Genomic DNA, 18,460 nt, shown 5'->3' with positions numbered 1-18,460 from the left:
TTCCACCTTCCCACACTGCCCAGAGGCCAGGAGGCTGGGGTGGTGAGGAATGCAAATTAACCCGCCATCTTTGTTGGTTTAATTTGCATACTCACTCCTGATTGGCTGGTGGGCATGAAGGTATGGTCAATTTGCATCTTTCCTTTTATTAGTGTAGATTGTTATCAAATTAAAACTTAAGCATTCAAAAACAGTGTACTTTAGTAGAATTTTTAAAGCAACGTATTTATTATCTGTTCCAAAACATTCTTCTAGTTTAACTATCTATATAACCAGTATTGTTCTTATTAAGATTCTCAGTATAATGTCTTAGCAAGGGGTAAGACATGATTTAAAAAGTGTGATCATTTTTCACTGCATATAGTGTTTCCCGACAGAGCTGAGTGAACCCTCAATTAGGCTAACGCTCCCTCTCTCTTTGTGCCCGCAGGTGAGAAGCGGCCTCACCTGGAATGTTTTCTAGCAGCTTCTGCTGGGCTCTCTGCTTTGTTTCCTGGCTTTGTTCTTTGCTTCTGATTTTGGTCGGTGGTGCCAGTTTCCCATTTGGCCAAAAAGCATCCCGGAAAACAGTGATGTAGTACACCAGCATCTGCTCGCTGAAAATCCAGTTCACTGTGTCCCGAATTTGTCTTTTAAGAGAAATATATTTCTTGGATGAGATTTTAAACAATTTTCATACTCTGTTCTCAAAAGGCATTTATCAATTATCAATGAGTAGGTTAAGACACAGCCTGGTCTAAATGTTTGATGAATAAGCTAGGAATGGCTTTTTAAGCTCTGGCTCTGAGTTGGTTTCTATGTGGGTAATCCTGAATGTCCACTTATTCCTGGAGCTTGCATTTTCTTTGGTGCTGACTTCTGCGGTATCTTTCACTGAGAGACTGATCTGTCTGAAGCTTGCAACTGTCCTCACTGTGCTCAGAACTCAGTATACCGATTTCTCCATGAGGTGCTATCGGCTGGAAACGTAAGTCGCTGAAAGGCGGTTAAAAGTGCCTGAAACATCCCGAGTCCTGAGGTCTGTGGCAGGTCACCCGGGCAGAGTCCTGACCCAGGGACTCATGGCACGTGCTCACGAGGCAGGAGAAAACCGGGCACCCCTCTCACCACAAGGTGGAGGACCCGAGAGATACACTCTCTCCAGCCATTTCCAGTTCCCGTGGGAGTGAAAATTGGGCACGGCAATAAATAAAAGGCCTTTATCTGCAACCAGGTCTCCCACACAACCCTGTTCCATCAGTTATCAGTCAACGTCTAACCAATTACAGGGCTGCTATCAGGAGACAAGTAACCGTAGTTGAGAGAGCCCGAGAGTGGTTGTTCATTGGGAATAGGAAGTCTCTTTGTTGAAAAAGGGGGAAAGAATCATTTTAGAAGTTAGTGCCAGAAAGACCTGAAATTTCAAACTCAATTCATGAGTAATAAATTTAAAAATCAGACTTACCAGCCCAATTTTTAAAGGGACAATGTAAGGTTTTGAGACTGCACACAGTAACCAGTCACTACTGAAGTCTCCCCTCCACTGGGATCACAGTGTTCATTTTTTGCACCTCTCATTGCTTAGAACTTAAATGCAATGCATATCTAGACCAAATAAAGTAACTCTATTAACTTAATGGGCTTGTGATTTAAGAGAGCCTGCCGCCCCCACCAGCCTAAGAAGAATCTACATAACAAGGCAGATGCCTTGTTTCCTGACACCTGCCTTTGGTGCTGCATGAAGAAATGAATAAGAACATTTCAATTTGCAACTTAAAATTGGGTAAGTGACTCTCACCAAAGGCCATCACCTAAGTCTTTTCTATCAGTTTAGGTCTGACTTTCTATCAGCCAAAACCACAGGGAGCTTTTGAAGCAGTCCTGGTATGTGGAATTAGCGTTGTACACGGCAGGTACTGCTGCTGATTTCTATGAGACATCGTCAGCTAAAGGCAGGGTCTCCATATTCCTCCACCTGATAAAGGCCATTGAGAGGAAGAGGCTGGACAGCCTGCAGGTGCCTCTCCACCAGCCCACTGAGCTCACTGACCTTTCAGAGCCACTGTCTACAGAGGAGAAAGAAAAGCATGAATAACTTGCTGAAACTGAAAATAAAAACACATTGGCAGGTCTGAGTACTGAGGACAATAGGGCCATTTTGGAAATGTCATTATCCGACGCCTATCAATACTAAAATCAAATTTTGACTCAGACTGAAACTTAAACAGGCCATGTTTTCTGATTAAAACAAAAGCCTATGATAGGAGCTAAAAAATCACCAACACCAGTTTTTTAAAAAATCTTAGCAATAAACAGAAGAAAAATTTTGTTTAAGACCAAGGAAAATATATGTGCAAATGAATAAAAAGATAACACGTTTTTTATTTTCCATAAACGTGTAAGATTTATATGATAAAACTATCACATTAACCTTGTACATGTTTGACAACAAAACTAGTCTTTCAATTTGAAAAATCTGATTTTCATCTTAAAATATAGTTGCTGTACAAAAATGTGATTTTTCCCCTTATTTTTAGCAGTCGACTCACATTTTTATTGTGCAACAAAGCCATAATGTTTGTCTCCTGGAGAATACTAGATATGGAGTTAAACTTTTATGTATATAGATAATGGAATATTAAAATATTCACATGGCTTATAATAGTGTTATATAATGCACACACACACACCCCTGATGGATGCTCAGTAACAAGAGGAATTACCCTTTTAATGTTACCTGACTCCAAAAAAAAATGAATGGTTTGCATTTCCTTCCAAGTACATAGCGGCCACGTGTGAGGCTCAGCCTACTTTCATTTTGGTTTAGAGTCTCAACCTTAACCTGCCTCCCATCAGGTAACACAGAAACACTGTACCCAAGACACTCAACCTGGTCATCACGCTCAGAAGAGAACTTTACAGACTCTCCTGACCTCGTGGGCCAGAATGCGGAGCTAGCCCAACCATTCGTCAGCGGGCTCACCATGCACTCTGGGAGAGCGTCTTCAGCAATCTGCCTTCCTAGCCAATCTCAGAATCGTATCAGAAACAAGGAGAGAAAATAAGATACCTTCAGTGAGAAAGATGACTGGCTGCTATACCACAGCTAATTTGACGATTAAGGCAAAGAGTAGGCATGAATTCAAATATTAATTTTGTGCAACTCACTTGTTGATGGTTCTTCCAAAAGTGACCTGAACGAGAGCAATTAATGTTCTTCTCACCCATTTAAACACTAAAATGTAAGTCAGAGGAAAAGTATTATCACAGGAGAGCACAACGATGACATTTTCATAGCTGCACAAGCACACACTTTATCACGGAGCTCAATCGCAGGCCTGACGCCAAGCCTGGGCCATGGTCTCTGCAGGATGCGGGTCTAGGTTAGCAAACATCTGCCCAGGAAAATCTTACTAAGCTTGCATTTTCTGCTTAGCAACCGATAAGATAAAACCGAGGAGTTTTTACAGCTTTTCAATACCCACACAACAGCTGAGCTAACAAGTGGAAATCACACTTTACTTGTGTCCCTGGGCTCCTGACAACGGTCTGTTTTCCACCAGCAGACAGATTTCCGTCTGGCTTGTTGCCCAATTCTCTAACACTTCTCTGAATGAGAAACGTGTAGTCAGATGTCCACAAATACTGTGAAATATTCATGAACGGATGGGTCTAACTGCTCCCATTTGAGCAGTAGTTTGTCGAGCACCATGCACTTTTGTGTATTTTACGCCTTTGGGGGAAGAGCAGGATCTGGAGCCGTGAGCTCGGTCCTCTCCTGCTGCGTGGAGAGCTGGGCAAGCCGCCTCCTCTGGGAAAGGACGGTAGTAACATGGGCGTGTTTGGCGCTGAGGGTCTTACCAGTATTTTGTGTGAAAGGGTGTTGTGAAGGGTCCTACAAATCTAAGCTTTTATGATTTCTACAGGTACAGAATTAAATATAAACAGAAAGAGGACAAAGTAATGCTGTGAGGACATTTTAGGTCTGCAAGTTGGAGACTAAACCAATTTGCCATTTATGTATTCACCTTCATTCATTGAAACATTGAGCTACAGACACTCGAGCAAAGGAGACACTCAGACTTGACTTTAATGGAGCCGAGTTCAGGGCTCCTGTGCCGGTCAGAAAACCTAAAGGAGTACATGCACAAACCCTCTGTGCAGGGAAGCCACAAACACACGTAGACCTGGTACTAGACGTCAGGACAGTCTCAGGTCATTTCTAACATTTTAAATGGTTAAATGACCAGTTAAAGTAGTGTTGTTAATCCTTCAAGTAAGATTCAAGTCCTGGAGTCGAGACCGTGCCGTTAAAAGCACCTTAAATTTCTGATGGCACACAGGGCACGCTGCCAGCTGGTAGACCTCGTCGCCTGAGGCTGCCATGTAGGCTGGGGAGCCAGCCTGTCAGGGACGGTAACTCACCCGGCCTTTGTAGGGCAGGAGAGAGGTGGCACCTACCAGGGTCTGAGGACATGTGCATCTCAAGAAAAAAGGCCTGTCAGCCGACTGCTTATATGTGTGTAAAAGGCTGTGTTATTACTGGTTCCTTTTTGCATCCTCAACCAGAGCAGGAACCAAAAATGGCCTTGGTCCAGATTCCCTCCCATCACTGATCCCTGCTTACTCTACCACTTTTTCCTGTCTTCCCCACCCCCACCTATGTACAGAACAGCCCATGACTCCTTCCTAGAGCTCCTTTGCTCAAAGCCACAGAGGCAGCTGCAGCAACACTAGGATTTTGCTGACGGCAAAAATATCACATCTCATTGTAAATGTCCTATTTCCCCCCCTCGGAAATGTCGCCGCAAAACCAAATATGCATCTGAGCAGGCACAGGATGGAGGCCCGGCTCCTGCCCAGACTGGCTCTGGCAGATCCACCACAGCTGCTCTCTGCATGGGAAGGCGAAGCTGCCGGGAACAGGCCTCACCACTTCATGAGCCGGCTTCATGAGGAAGAGGGAGGCTTTGGGGGGAGGGCTAGTATTTCTGACCACCCTGAACCAGGGAAACGGCAGTAAATATCTTAAATGTCTGAAATATGCAACAGCTGTAGCTTTTTCATCTGAAAGGATCTTTAATATTTGGGCGATATTCCATCACCCAAATTTACCCTCCACTTCTGATATTTAGCTTAGTTCCAACTTTTCAATATTGAAATTTTGCTAAAAATGAACGTCCTTATATATAAACCTCTGTCTGCAGTTTTGCTTTTAATTATGTCTGTTGCTTAATGTGAGTTACATTTCTGGAACCCTTATCTTGTAAATGCACTGAAGGAAGAATCTACATCTGATATAGTTTTGTGTCCCCTACAGAGCTGTATCTAAAATATGCTCCCAAGTATTTGCTGATTGTTTAAGTTTGGGCTTAGGGGAAGAAAAAGTTCAATGACCAAAATAATTAATTCCGGCACTTAAAATGTGCTCGCCTATTCATCCATCAGTGCATCCATCCAGGCATTTCACTGACCACCTACTATGGTTGAGACATTGTAGTAGTCACTGAGGAATAAAAGTCACACAGACACACCTAAGTTTATAAGACCACTTGCAGCTCTTTCATCTGCTAATAATTCTTTAGGTGACATTAAGGGGATATATAATTCAGAAGGGACACACTTCCTATATTAGACCCACTCCCAGCCCACCGCCTTTGCCCCAAGGGAAAAGGTGCTAATCTGGGTGGAGAGAGCCCAGCACCGTCAAGGGCACCATTTGACTGGCTGGTGGCATTACTATGCCTTGCAAACAAACCCTTGCTCTCTCGCGTGCTTCCTCTTCTAGGTGGGCCTTTAGGCACCATCACATCGCCAGCTAGTACTGAGGCCCCCAGTATAACTGAGTGCACTCGTCTCATGATAGAGTGTTGGGGGCAGTGGGAGGTGTGTGTGTGTGTGTGTGTGTGTGTGTGTGTGTGTGTGGCGGGAAGGGGGGGGTCGGGGGGGGGGGGGAGCCAGAGAGTCCTGTTTAGGACTCAAGACTAAACCAAGTAGTACAGTTTGACTTTTCACCCAACTATTGCTTTAGGAGAGAGGCCCTTGGGTGGGCCTTAACAAAATAGTATTTTGATCCTATTTTGCTATTGTTTCTTCTAAGTACATGTCCCCTAAGAACTACCAAGGTAGGCATTCTCAGTCTGAGCATGCCTGTCATTTGAGGCAGGATAAGTCTGTTGGGAGGGGCTCACCTGGGCATCGCAGGAAGTTTAGCAGCACCCCTGGCTGGCTGTAGCACCACCCCCAAGTTGTGACAACCAAAAAGGTTTCCAGACATTGCCAAGTGTCTCCTGGGGACAAAATCCCCCCAGCCCTCCACTGATAGCCACTCCTCCACCAAAAATAGGTGGTTGAGGTTGAAGCAGGATGGAGGCTGTCCTGTGTCCCAGGCCATAACACTATCTCAGCAACACCCAAACCTCACCTTTAACATCAGGGCTGTTCCTCTGCTACGAAAAACTGTTTCTGCTTACCTTCTGGTGATAAAGCAGTGAGACTATGCTAAGTCACGTGAAAAGATATTCAAGGCATTCTCTTTCTGTACGCAGAGGGACAGGGTGCAGGGTAAGCCAGGGCCCTGCGTGCCAAGAGTACACTAGCCATCTGTCTTACAGTCGCATCCTCAGGTCCAGCCACAGTACCTGGTTGGCCCTTAGGAGTATTTGCTGAATGAATGAATGAATGAATGAATGAATATAAATACAAGTTTGATTCAGGAATAAAGGGATATTAAATGTGTACATGTATAACCACTTAACTAGACAATAACACTAAATAATAACAAAAAGGCTTACTTCCTCGAAGTTCAAAAATCTCCCCAATCAACATGAAACACGGTTCGGCCAAGGAGTCTTTCCTCCCATCCACGTCGTCACCATAATCTGACAGGTCACTGTCCTCCTCTGTCTCCTCCTGGGGGTGCAGAAAAGTCACAGGAAGCAGGTCACTACCCAAGAAAGTGGTAGAGTTGTTGTCCTTTTCAAGTGTAATTCCAAACTGTGTGTTTACATCTCCACCTCACACAATCCTTCAAACATCCTGCATGCGGACATCTATGCATTTTCAATAAAGAGGGGAAAATGTATCCAACCCCAAGGGAGAGCCTGATCTTAAAGCTTTAAAGGTTTAAAATAACTGTGAAAAACCTGTCACCAGACTGATAAGGAGTGAATCAGTAGACAGCAAAATAGTTTTCTAAGCATTTTGAGTTTTAAAAGTAAGGCTTTTTAACTTAAATGGTTCTAAATTCGCTGTTCTTCAAACTGCATATTTTAAAGTAATCTAGTTATTTTTAAAACTCTGATTCAAGCTTTTATTCTGTCCTTCAGCTAGTCTCATTTCCTGATCTGCACATCAGCAAGTTGCAGGCACCAGGGTAGTGCCAACGAGCGCTATGTGGATCCAGACTTTGGTGGCCCACAGCTCTGGGAGACTGACAAATAGTCACGTAGCTGTTGCTACAAGTAGGTGAGGCGCTGTGAAGGGGCTGGAAATAAATTAGAGGTAAGCCAGCCAGGTACAGCCAGACATGACGCACAGGGCTGTGACGGGAAGAGGTGAGGGGCCCTGAGGGGAGGCGGTTTACACGGAGACCAGCACACTGGTGTGGACATATTCTGTGCTGCACAGATTTCTCCTGCAGCTCAGAATGCGGCAGCATGGACGCTCCTTTTCATCGCCAGTTCCTCCTGTTCAAGCTCATTAAGGGGCACTTGGCAATGAACTAAGGAGATGCCATTTCGGAGACCGTCTTGTGCAGTTTGTTGGAGAGCCAACCCAGGGCTTCCGTGGCCTAAATGTGAGGGAAGCGGAGGCCCAGAACAGAAGATGGCAAATGTCTGCAGTCTCCCTCTATCCACCCATACAAACCACTGCTTCAAAGTAGTCCAGGGCTTTCCATTCCCTGGAAATCAAGTCTAAACTCCTCAGCCTGGACTCCCTCGGTAGGGCTGGAGGTCCAGACACTCGAACTACAAGCGAACGTTCTCTGCCCGTGGTCCAGGCGTATGTGACATCTGACCAGCGGGAGGTGGTACAGCCCAAGTTTACTCAGGCTTCAGTTTTGCATATGGAATTGGGCTGCCAAATTCCTTATTCCCAAGATGCCTTTCCCCGGCATTTGGATACCAATGGGATCTGAGGATCTTCCACCTCCCCTCCAGCTTAAGTCATTCCACGTACCTACATGTTACTAATCCTTTCATTTCTGTATCTCTAGGCTTCCCAGTGGCTTGTTGGGGATCACAAGCAGGTGTCCAAAATGTGACAGGGTAATAACTGGAAGTGGATGCCTCTGCCTTTCCCCGTTAGTAGCATGCTTTCCACCACTATCTGCTACTTCGAACTGCCTTCAGTAAGACACCTGCTTAGACACGCTAACAAATGGCACCACTCACCTCCTGATGGGAGAAGAAGTCGCGGGGAAGTCTTTCCAAAAAGGAGGATAATGAAAAGGTGGACTTTTTCCCCTGCACATCAACAGCCTTGAGGTAGTCAGGAGAAGGGCTCAAGAAGGCATAAAGGGCTTCGCTCTGGTACAGCCTTTCATCTGAAAGCAGATTCTGGGGAGGAAAGGACTGATTACTGCTCTGTGGGAGCACGTCTGCGCTGTGGAGGCCGTGGCCCGGGCAATGAAGGCAATTCGCATCATCAGAATTCTGAACCCAAGCCACTTCCCTTTCTCCTGGAATACAATGTCTTAGATCAGCTCTCAGTGGCTGTAATGGCAGACCATGCTCTCTCGGTGGGCCGGGTGCCAGTCATCCTGCCGGTGGGAGACCTGTGCGGACAGCAGAGCTCACCTGGTCCGCACTGCTCACTGCCAACCAAATCCTCACTTCGCACACAGCGAGCAGAACGGGAGCCACCGCCTCTGAAATGCCCACTCATTTGTGTTTGAACCGCTTACATATTTGCGCAATACAAAGGATTCCACTCAACCACCCTTTCATGGCTGCGTTCAGACTCTGCACACCAGCTGGAAAAAGGAGCCCGCGCTGTCACACGGTGGCAGTGCCCACCAGACAGAGTCTCGTCTCCCTCTGCTCCCTCTGCCAAGAAGGGCTTGTTTACCTAATTATATAACCACTAGTGACTTGGTGCGCGGGTTCGTGCACATTGGAAGGAAATTAATAGAAGATGGTCGGAGGGGCGGGACTGGGCCAGACAGGCACACACGCCCTGGAGCCAACCTCCCACGGTCCCTCCCCAGCCGGCGCACCTGGCGTGGCACCGTGGCTTGAAGGGCGCCTACAGAGTGAGCACAGAGAGAGCGGGGTCCCTCCGGCAGGTGGGGTCCCTTGGCATGGCCTGCAGGGATCTGGCCAAACCGGCTCTCTGTCATCCCCAGAGGGGCCCCGGAGTGCAAGAGGGCACTCTGCAAAGTTGCTGCCGTACAGGGTGTGGAACACAAACACAAGTGTGCAGTAACCAGATTCGGGCCGACAGTGCCGCAGCAACAACATAGCCCACGGCTGAAGGTGGACTCGCACGGTCCCGCTAGGAATCGGGCTCCCTCTTCTCTGGTTTCAGGGTGCGTCACTCGAGAACCACTGCTGCCAAGTCACTGCAGCTTGGCAGCTCCTGCCCCTGGTGGTCAGTGTGTGTCGTAGAGACTGGTCGGATGGGCAGAGGGACACTTGGCATATTAGCCTTTTATATATATAGATGTTTGTTGGCCCTTAAACTGGAAATTTCCTAAACTTCTTTATGTACCTCCTATCTGGCTTTAGCAGAGAGGAAAGGAGAACATAAACCAGATTTATGTACAAGCAAGTGCTACTGCTGGTTAAGACAGTAAAATTATGAGTGTGACCATAAGAAGGTTTAAATGCCTAGTATTAAAGTATACCGAGTTCAGGAACAAATAAGCAGTGGGAAATGCTACTCATGGATGATGTACCCCAAGAGAGTGGAATACAGAGAGCACGCTGTGCTTCTGACGACGGGAACTGGGAGGTGGAAGAGGGTAAGTTCTCGTCCCAGGAGTTGGTCCATGATGTTCACAGTGGATGTGATCAGACAAAGGTTGAAATCTGTAAACCCAAAGGTCCTTCCTAGAACAAGAGCTCTCATACGGCCTCCAACTGGAAACTCTGCAAATGATCATCAGCCACAGAAGGACTAGGCTGTAGTGTGTTCACACAACGAAAAACCTGTAGGCACAGAGGGGTGGGGTGGGGGCAGGTGAGAGAGGTGAAGGGACTGAGAGGGCCAGACTGGGAGTTACAAACCAGTCACAGGGATGTGAAGTACAGCACAGGGAACACAGGCAGTAATGCTGAATGGCTGTATGGGGCCAGGTGGGAACTGGAAATATCCAGGGGAGCACTTTGTAAAGGATATAACTCTCTAACCACTGTGCTGTACACCTGAAACTAGTACAAAATGATACTTAGAGTACACTGTAATTAAAAAACACCAAAAAAATAAACCTATACAACCATGAAACTAATGATCTAGACTAAAACAGCACTATGAGTGAATCTCATCAACATAATGTTGGGTGAACAAAGTCAGACACAAGGAGCCCACCCTCTGTGATTCATTTATACACAATTCAGAGCCAGCTGTAACCATCTGTAAGGTTAGGAGTCTGCATCCCGGTCGCCTTTGGCTCAGGAGCAGTGGTGAGAAGGAAGCTGGAGGGACCGGCAATATTCTGTTTGCGGGGCTGAGGGTGTGTTCAGTTTGTGAAGATGGAGAAAACTGTACACAGGACACCTATATTTTCTGCAGGTACAGGACACTTTAGTTACCAAAAGAAAAAAGAAAAAGACGTTTGAGGATCGGCACGGCCTATGCGAACAGAGCAAACGAGCAAGCTCTTACATTGAGGACAGTATGACCCAACGTCTCTGGGTTCCCTCGCATAGCTAAAACGTTCAGGTCTTACCTGTAGAAACTTGTTTAACTGCTTCTTGGACTTTTCCATAAACTTTTGATCGATAGACTTGAAAGGCAGCTTGCTGAGAGAAGGCAGCTGGACTTTTTTTAAAGAAGGGAAGCACTGTGGAGGGAGGGGGGTTAAGTGTGAGTATCTCGGACTTAGATTTTAATCTTGGAAAGAGATTCAGAATTACACACAGAACAAACCAAGCATCTTCCTCCCATACTCGTTCCTCTGAGATCTGAGGCTTGAAAACCTGCCTGTTCTAACCAGGCTCACAGAATGTGGAGGAATGGGATATATGATGAAAAGCTAAAGCTCACTGTGACCCCCGAGTCCTGAAGCCACGGGGACAGGGCCGGTGTGCACACGCGCACAGGAGCACAGCCCTCCTGGCTCACAGGAGAACCTGCCGGGTTTACAACATCGCTGTCTAAAGCGATCAAAGCTGACAAAAGAACACAAATGGAAAGGAGGAGTAACTTGGGCCGAAGCTCTATTACTGTCTTTAGTGGCAAACTGCAGGACGCAGAGCTATTAATAATGATAAGGTACGTTAATAAGTAAGGACCACAGACTTCCCTTTGTGGACTAGGTCCTAGGTTGTGCCGTGCACCGTGCTAGAAGCCTCACAGCTCTGAGTCGGGAATTCGATCGTTCCTCTTTAATACATGAGAAAACCGAGGATCAGGATTTAAACCCCGATCCATCAGACTATAAACTCTGCTCTTCATGGCAATCCCCACAGGACTCTGCCAGTCCGCCCCTCAGATAAGAGGCAGTGGGTTCCCCATGCCCCAGACACTGGCCCGCACTGAGGCACGGGGCCACTGGCACAGGCGTCAGGAGCCAAGAGGAACCGGGAAGAAAGTGAGCACAGAGCTTGCCTGCCACAGCTCCTCTCCTGGCTCATCGGGGTCACAGCAGCCCCCGCGGCCTGGCCGTAGCCAGAAAGGCCATGTCACAGGCCACCTGTGCCAGGGGCTTCCGGGGGCCTTTCCCACACAGCCCCTGCAGCACTGAGTACAACGGCAGGCGCCCGGGAAGGAAGTGCCACCGGTGCCCAAATTTGGGGAAAGGTTTTAGAGAAATGAAACAGGCAGTGACAGTTGGAAGGGAATGTTACAAAGTCATCAGGGGCCTAAAGAAGGTGCTTCCTGTCACAGTTGCCAACGGGGAGGGTACTTTCAGAGTGAAAACTCACTCGCCAGGAAGCACCAGGGCAGGAGAGGACCCAGTGAGCGGGCCACAGGAGGAAAGGCGACGGCGAGATGAGAACTGGACGTGGAATTTCAGTTTCCTCTCGCGATCCAGTGCCATTGATTCGGATTTTCAACGAACATGTTATTTTCCACGTACATTTTAATACAAAATCTCCTGTAAATTCCTTTCTCTCCTTCCTTCTGTTTTTATCAGCAACTAGACTCATATGAAACTTGGGGTTCACAATGGTTTGTCACAGGGCAAAGGATGCATGTTTCTGCAGTATCAATTGTAAACATTTTGGGGGGAACTTGTTCTTATGATAAGGTGAATATTTTGGTTTCCATGCTGCTAAAGTGGCCATAATCCACTTGGGAAACTGTCGTATGACACTCAGTTTTGGCCACTATCCTTTAAAAGTAGTTGAAGAAGTGATAGCATCCAGAAGTTAGTGATAAAAGGATTTTTAAAAATCATCCTAGGAGAAAAGGTTAAAGAGCAGACATTTCATTTACAAAAGAGGGTCTGAGAGGTAGCCTCAGGTTTAACCAGGATGTGTTCATTCTGAACAAGAGATTAAAAGGGACATGAAAGCAGAAGCGAGTGGAGAACTTTTAACTGCTGGGTGGAGGGCAGTCACCTCCAGCAGGAGGAGACTTACAGGAGACATTTCCGAGGCCAGTGGGGGAATAAGGAACGGAAAGGAAGACGACCTCATTCTAAGCCTGCTTTGGCCACCATGCAAACATCCCATACCAAGTCAAACTCTCTGGGATCAGTTTCCCCATCTATCAAATGAAAGAACTGACCTAGATGAATGGTTTTCAAACATTTTTAAGCAAAACCCACAGTAGGAAATACATGCTAAATTGCAACCCACAAGGCACACGCAGATGTACACGTCTATATGAATAATGGATACACGTGTACAACGAAACAGAACTCCCATGAGACAATGCTCATTACTACCACAACACCACCACAATAACATTTATTTTGTGCCACACACTCTCCTAAACACTGTGTATTCATGTACTCCCTTCATTCCCACAGCAGCTCTGCAAGAGGGAGGGAGGGGCTACGCTGTTTGTATTTCCTGGTGAGAAGAGGAGGCACAGAGACACTGACAGGCCAGGTCAGAGTAGTAAGGACTCACGCTGGGATCCGAGCCCCGTCTGTGCTCAGTCTTGACACTTAACTGACGCCCCAACGTTTTGTGATGAAATCCAATAGGTCCCAGTTTGTTCGACTGCTGCACCCATAGCTGGTTTCACTGCCCGCCAATGGTCACAACTGGCAGCTGCGAAACCGCTCCGGGACCCTGGCCATCTTCCAGCTCTGAGGTTCTCAGGGGCCCCATTCACAATGGAGATCAGACCATTACCTGTCCTGAAGGATTTAGATGAGTCTAGGCGTGTCAGCATTTTGAAAAACCCTAACTTAACTCTGGTGCCGTGTCACATATAGAAATTTTTTGATATTTGCAACCATAGTATAAAAAAGATTTATATTTTTGATATTCATTTTATATATTTAAATGCCATTTAACAAAGAAAAATCAACCAAAAAAATGAGTTCGCGTGTCACCTATGACACGCGTGTCATAGGTTCGCCATCACTGGTCTAGATGGTTTGATCTATGAGTAAATTTCTAAATGTCAGGCTAAAAATACCATTTTGCCAGTATCAACAGCAAAAGAGAAAGATTAACCGGTTTCCTTATGGGGAAACACTGAAATGAGCTCTCACACCTCCTCCTGCTCAGTAATTCTGATGTTCTGTGAGTATTCGTACCTCACTAAGTTTCCGGTGTAAATTCTGGAACTCACTGAGCCTTCTGGGGACCGTCCAGCTCTTGGTTTCAACTCCTCCAACGTCCTGTAAGCTTACTGTGACAAAGTAACAGGGCATCTGCTCACCATTCTCTTCTGTGACCTTGGAAAATAAAACAAAACAAACACAATAACAACAACAACAACAAGCATGGGGAGCCAGTGGCGGCAAGATTTTGCACGTCCCCAAGACTCCCCGCCCTCTGTGAACGCGCCCTGCCTAATCGCCGAGACTGTGACTGATGGATTCTCTCCTGACAATTAGGATGGTTTCTGGCACAGCTGACCGTAATACAGGGCAATGACCTGGGAGGACCTAATTGCATGAGCCCTTTCAAAGCAGAGATCTCTCTGGCCAGTGGGAGAAGAGGCAGTCACAGAGGCGGACTGGTGACACAGGACTGAGCGTGCTGCTAGCTTCAGGATGGAGAGGGGCACGAGGAGAGGACCGGGAGCACTTCCAGGAACGAAGAACCACCCCAGCTGACAACCAGAACAGAGACCTCAGCTCCACCACCTCAGGGAACCACTTCTGCCAACAACCTGAATGAACTTGGAAGGGAATTTTCCCCCAGAGTCTAAACAAGAACTCAGTCTGGCCAACGTCTCAATTTCAGCTTTATGACACAATGAAGACAGAACCAGCCATATCGTGCTGGACTATGGGCCCATGGTCTTGTGATCTAAGAAGTGGGTGTTGCTTTTTTAAGCTATGAAATTTGTGATAATTTGTTCTACAGCAAAAGAAAATTAATATGGCAGACTTACCATTCTGTGTTCCCTTGAAAAATCAAATCAACAGCAAGCAAACAGGTGTGAAATATGAGGGTTTCCCCAGTTTAATTTCAGGATTCAACAAATCATGGTTTCTATTTTCATGAAATTTTACATTAGGAGATACAATGTCCTCTACCTCCCAATTTAGATAATCCATAAACACACACACACATATATTTATACAGATACACACATGCACCCCAACAAATTCACAAAAGCCCACTATTTATTATTATTTTTAAAATACGTTTTTATTGCCCTGACCGGTTTGGCTCAGTGGATAGAGTGTCGGCCTGGGGACTAAAGGGTCCCAGGTTCAATTCCGGTCAATGGCATGTACCTTGGTTGCGGGCATATCCCTGGTGAGGGGTGTGCAGGAGGCGACTGATTGATGTTTCTCTCTCATCGATGTTTCTAACTCTCTATTCCCTCTCCCTTCCTCTCTGTAAAAAATCAATAAAATATATTTTAAAAATAAAATAAAATATGTTTTTATTGATTTCAGAGAGAGGAAGGTATAGAAACATCAATGGTGAGAGAGAATCATTGATCAGCTGCCTCCTGCACACCCCACACTGGGGATCAAGCCTGCAACCCAGGCCTGTGCCCTGACCAGGAATCAAACCATGATCTGGTTCATGCTCAACTAGTTGATGCTCAACTACTGAGCCACACCGACCAGGCAGAGGCCACTATTATTTTTAATGCAAATTGATCAGAAAAGAAACAAAAGAAAATACATTGAATTTAAGCTTGAATCAGTAACAAATCGAATTAGAGAGAAAGAGCCAATAAGAAAAGCAAAGAACAGAGAGGCAAGACCTACTGAGCACACGCTGAGCCCTGTGAGGCAGGACTGTTCTCCCTGTAAGAACGGGGAAGGGGAGGCACAGACAGGTCTCTGACTGTCCGAGCATCACACGTCTAGTAAGTGGGGTCCAGCCTCAGCCCAGGAGAGTCCGGAGCAGTGTAAACTAAGCCTGCACACTCCCGTGGGACTGCTGGTGACTGGCACTGAGGCGACCCCTCCGGGTGGATTCCGTTCCCGCTGCAGTGACCTCGGTGCCACAGCAAGCTCCCGAGGAACAGCTGAGGACAGGGCAAGGTGCCTCGTGAGAGCTCCCCTTCCCTCTCTCCCTCCTGCAGCATTTGCCTTTGGAAGGTGATTTTAATAAACTGTGAAATGTCAGGGGCAGCTCTAAGGCAACACTGAGGAGGTGACAGAATTTGTGTTCTTTCCCTCCACAGGCCTCCTCTACCATTTTTTGACACTAGATACCCCTGACTTCACCCTAAAGATAACTCCATCTACAATTATCAAGGGTTTCTTCTTAATCCTCACCCAATAATATACTAGAGAGAGGAAGGGAGAGAAAGGCAGCGAGAGAGAGGTATCAACATGAGTGAGAAACATTCATCGGTTGCCTTCTATTCGTGCCTCAACTGGGGATCAATCCCACAATCAGGTTTGTGCCCTGACCAGGAATCAAACCAGCATTGTCCTGTGCAATCTATTGGCCATGCATCAAGGCTGATGCTTCTATATAGTATTTCAAGGTTGGGTGCAATCTTCCCTGATCTACTGCCCCCCAAAAGGCATATTACCCTGCAGTTTACCTTAGTGAGAGTGCCAGTAAGTACCGAAGATATACTAAGGGCACCTGGTTAAGCTCTCGGGTAAGGTGTGTGCTTTCAGGGTGGCTCTCGGAGGACATGCTTTGTTTCGTTCTCTAATCTAGAGAACAATTAAGATTGTGACTCTTAAGCCCTCCGTGCGTATGCAGCCACTGGGATGATGGGAAAGGCAGGGATGAATAAAGACAAGCTGGGCAGCTAGGTGCTTGCAAATCTAAGGAGTTGAGTATTGAACAAGCCACTGGAAAAATGATGGGCAAAGCATTAACACTCTCTCACTCGGGATCTTGTTACTTGTGGACCTGACCTTTAGGTCCCGGCAGATAGAAAGGCATTAACAGTGTAAATGCCTATCAGCATCTTTCTTTTAAATGAAATTATTTATTTAGACAAAATAAAAGGGATACAGTATATTCTAAGAAAGGTTATTCCATCTCATCAGAGAATAGCAAAATATTTTCTAATTCAAAGGACAAAGTATTTATTAAAGATCTTACAGCTACTGACATTGGAACAACTGACGTCAGAAGGATGGAACGATCAGAAACACTTAAATTTAAAACTTTTTACCTCCAAATTTCAAATAGTGCTTTCCATTTTATTTCAACCTTCAATGGAAAAATAAGATGGTAACTTAAAGACATTAACTGCTCCAATCTGAAGTTCCTTACAGTTCCAGTGAACAAGGACAACTTTCTGTCTACAGTGGAGTAAGAGCAGATCTCTACCAGGCAGCCAAGTGTAGCTCCCAGTCATGGGAGAACCAGAGTGAAATATGGGGGAAGGAAGGCAGGACAAATGCAGTCTAGGAGAATAAATATAAGATTTCCACCCTCAACCTTAATTCTCCAGAGTAAAATCTTTTCTTATGAAATCAAACTTTTAAAATAAATTGGAAGTACAAGCAATGAAGCCTACCTCTCCACTGGTGATGGAAGCTTTCCACATTCCGAGGTTCTCACACCACCAATCTGTCCTTGCCAGGTGCAGCTGAAGGTCTGTGCGTTCTTTCTCTGTTAGAATTATTTCCTCCTTCAGCTTGGAAACAATCTGCCACAGGGAATACATCCTGGGAGTTATAAAGCTATTTAAAATGCTATATAATTTTTAAAAAGTAGCAGGGTACAAAATCAACACACACAAAAATCAGTTGCATTTCTATACACTAATAACAGATAATCCAAAAAGGAAATAAAGAAAACAATTCCATTACAATACTATAAAAATAATAAAAATATATAGGATGAACTTAAGCAAGAAGGTGAAATACTTTTACAATAAAAACTACAGAACATTGATGAAAGAAATTAAATATAAACAAATGGAAAGATAGCCCATGTTCATGGATTGGAAGACTAAGCTAAGATGCAATATTACCCAAAGTGATCTACGGATGCAATGCAATCCCTGTCTAAATCTCAATGTTTTGTGTTTGTTTGTTTTTTTTGCACAAACAGAAAAATCCATCCTATAATTCATGTAGAATCTCAAGGGAGACTGAATAGAACAAACAACCTGGGAAGAGAAGAACAAAAATGGAAAACTCCCACTTCCTAATTTCAACACCTATGACAAAAGTACCCTAATCAAAACAATTTGGTACTGAAATAAAGACAGACATATGACCAAAAGAATAGAAAAGAAAGCAAAGAAGTAAACCTTCACTTATATGGTCACATGATATTTGACAAGGGTGCCAAGACCATTCAATGGGAAAAAGACAACCTTTCCAACAAATGGTGCTGAAAAAAATGGGATATCACATGCAAAACAATGAAGTTAGACCCTTACCTAACACCACATACTACAATTAACTCAGCATGGATCAAAGATCTAAACATGAAGCTAAAACTATAAAATTCTTAGAAGAAAACATGGGGGAAAGCTTCATAACATTTAATTGGCAATAATTTCTTGGCTATGACACCAAAGGCACAGGCAACAAACAAAAAATATAGAAAAATAAGACTTCATAAAAATTTTACACTTTTGGGCAAAGAACACTATTAACACGGTAAAAAGACAGTCAACAGAATAGAAGAATATATTTGCAAATCGCATATCTGACAGGGGATTAATATCCAAAACAAAGAGAGAACTCCTAAAACTCAACAACAAATAAACAGCCTGATTCAAAAATGGGCAA

General features: G+C 45.3%; 1 protein-coding gene across 2 annotated transcripts in view; it reads right to left on the bottom strand.

The window, feature by feature from the left end:
* Window positions 1-18,460, bottom strand: part of SNX25 (sorting nexin 25) — a 98,417-nt gene that overhangs the window by 2,845 nt on the left and 77,112 nt on the right. For both annotated transcript variants that reach the window (XM_081084096.1, XM_081084095.1), the window contains exons 11-17: window positions 17,233-17,364; window positions 13,865-14,005; window positions 10,874-10,987; window positions 8,376-8,540; window positions 6,774-6,891; window positions 3,148-3,214; window positions 448-629 (exon numbers count right to left, since the gene is read on the bottom strand). In XM_081084096.1, coding sequence (XP_080940222.1) covers window positions 448-629; window positions 3,148-3,214; window positions 6,774-6,891; window positions 8,376-8,540; window positions 10,874-10,987; window positions 13,865-14,005; window positions 17,233-17,364 — 919 coding nt within the window. The remainder of the gene's footprint in view (window positions 1-447; window positions 630-3,147; window positions 3,215-6,773; window positions 6,892-8,375; window positions 8,541-10,873; window positions 10,988-13,864; window positions 14,006-17,232; window positions 17,365-18,460) is intronic.

The sequence above is a fragment of the Myotis nattereri genome (assembly GCF_964212035.1).
Source record: "Myotis nattereri genome assembly, chromosome: 2".
NCBI classification, from domain to species: Eukaryota; Metazoa; Chordata; class Mammalia; order Chiroptera; family Vespertilionidae; genus Myotis; species Myotis nattereri.
This window is presented reverse-complemented; position numbering and strand designations above follow the sequence as displayed.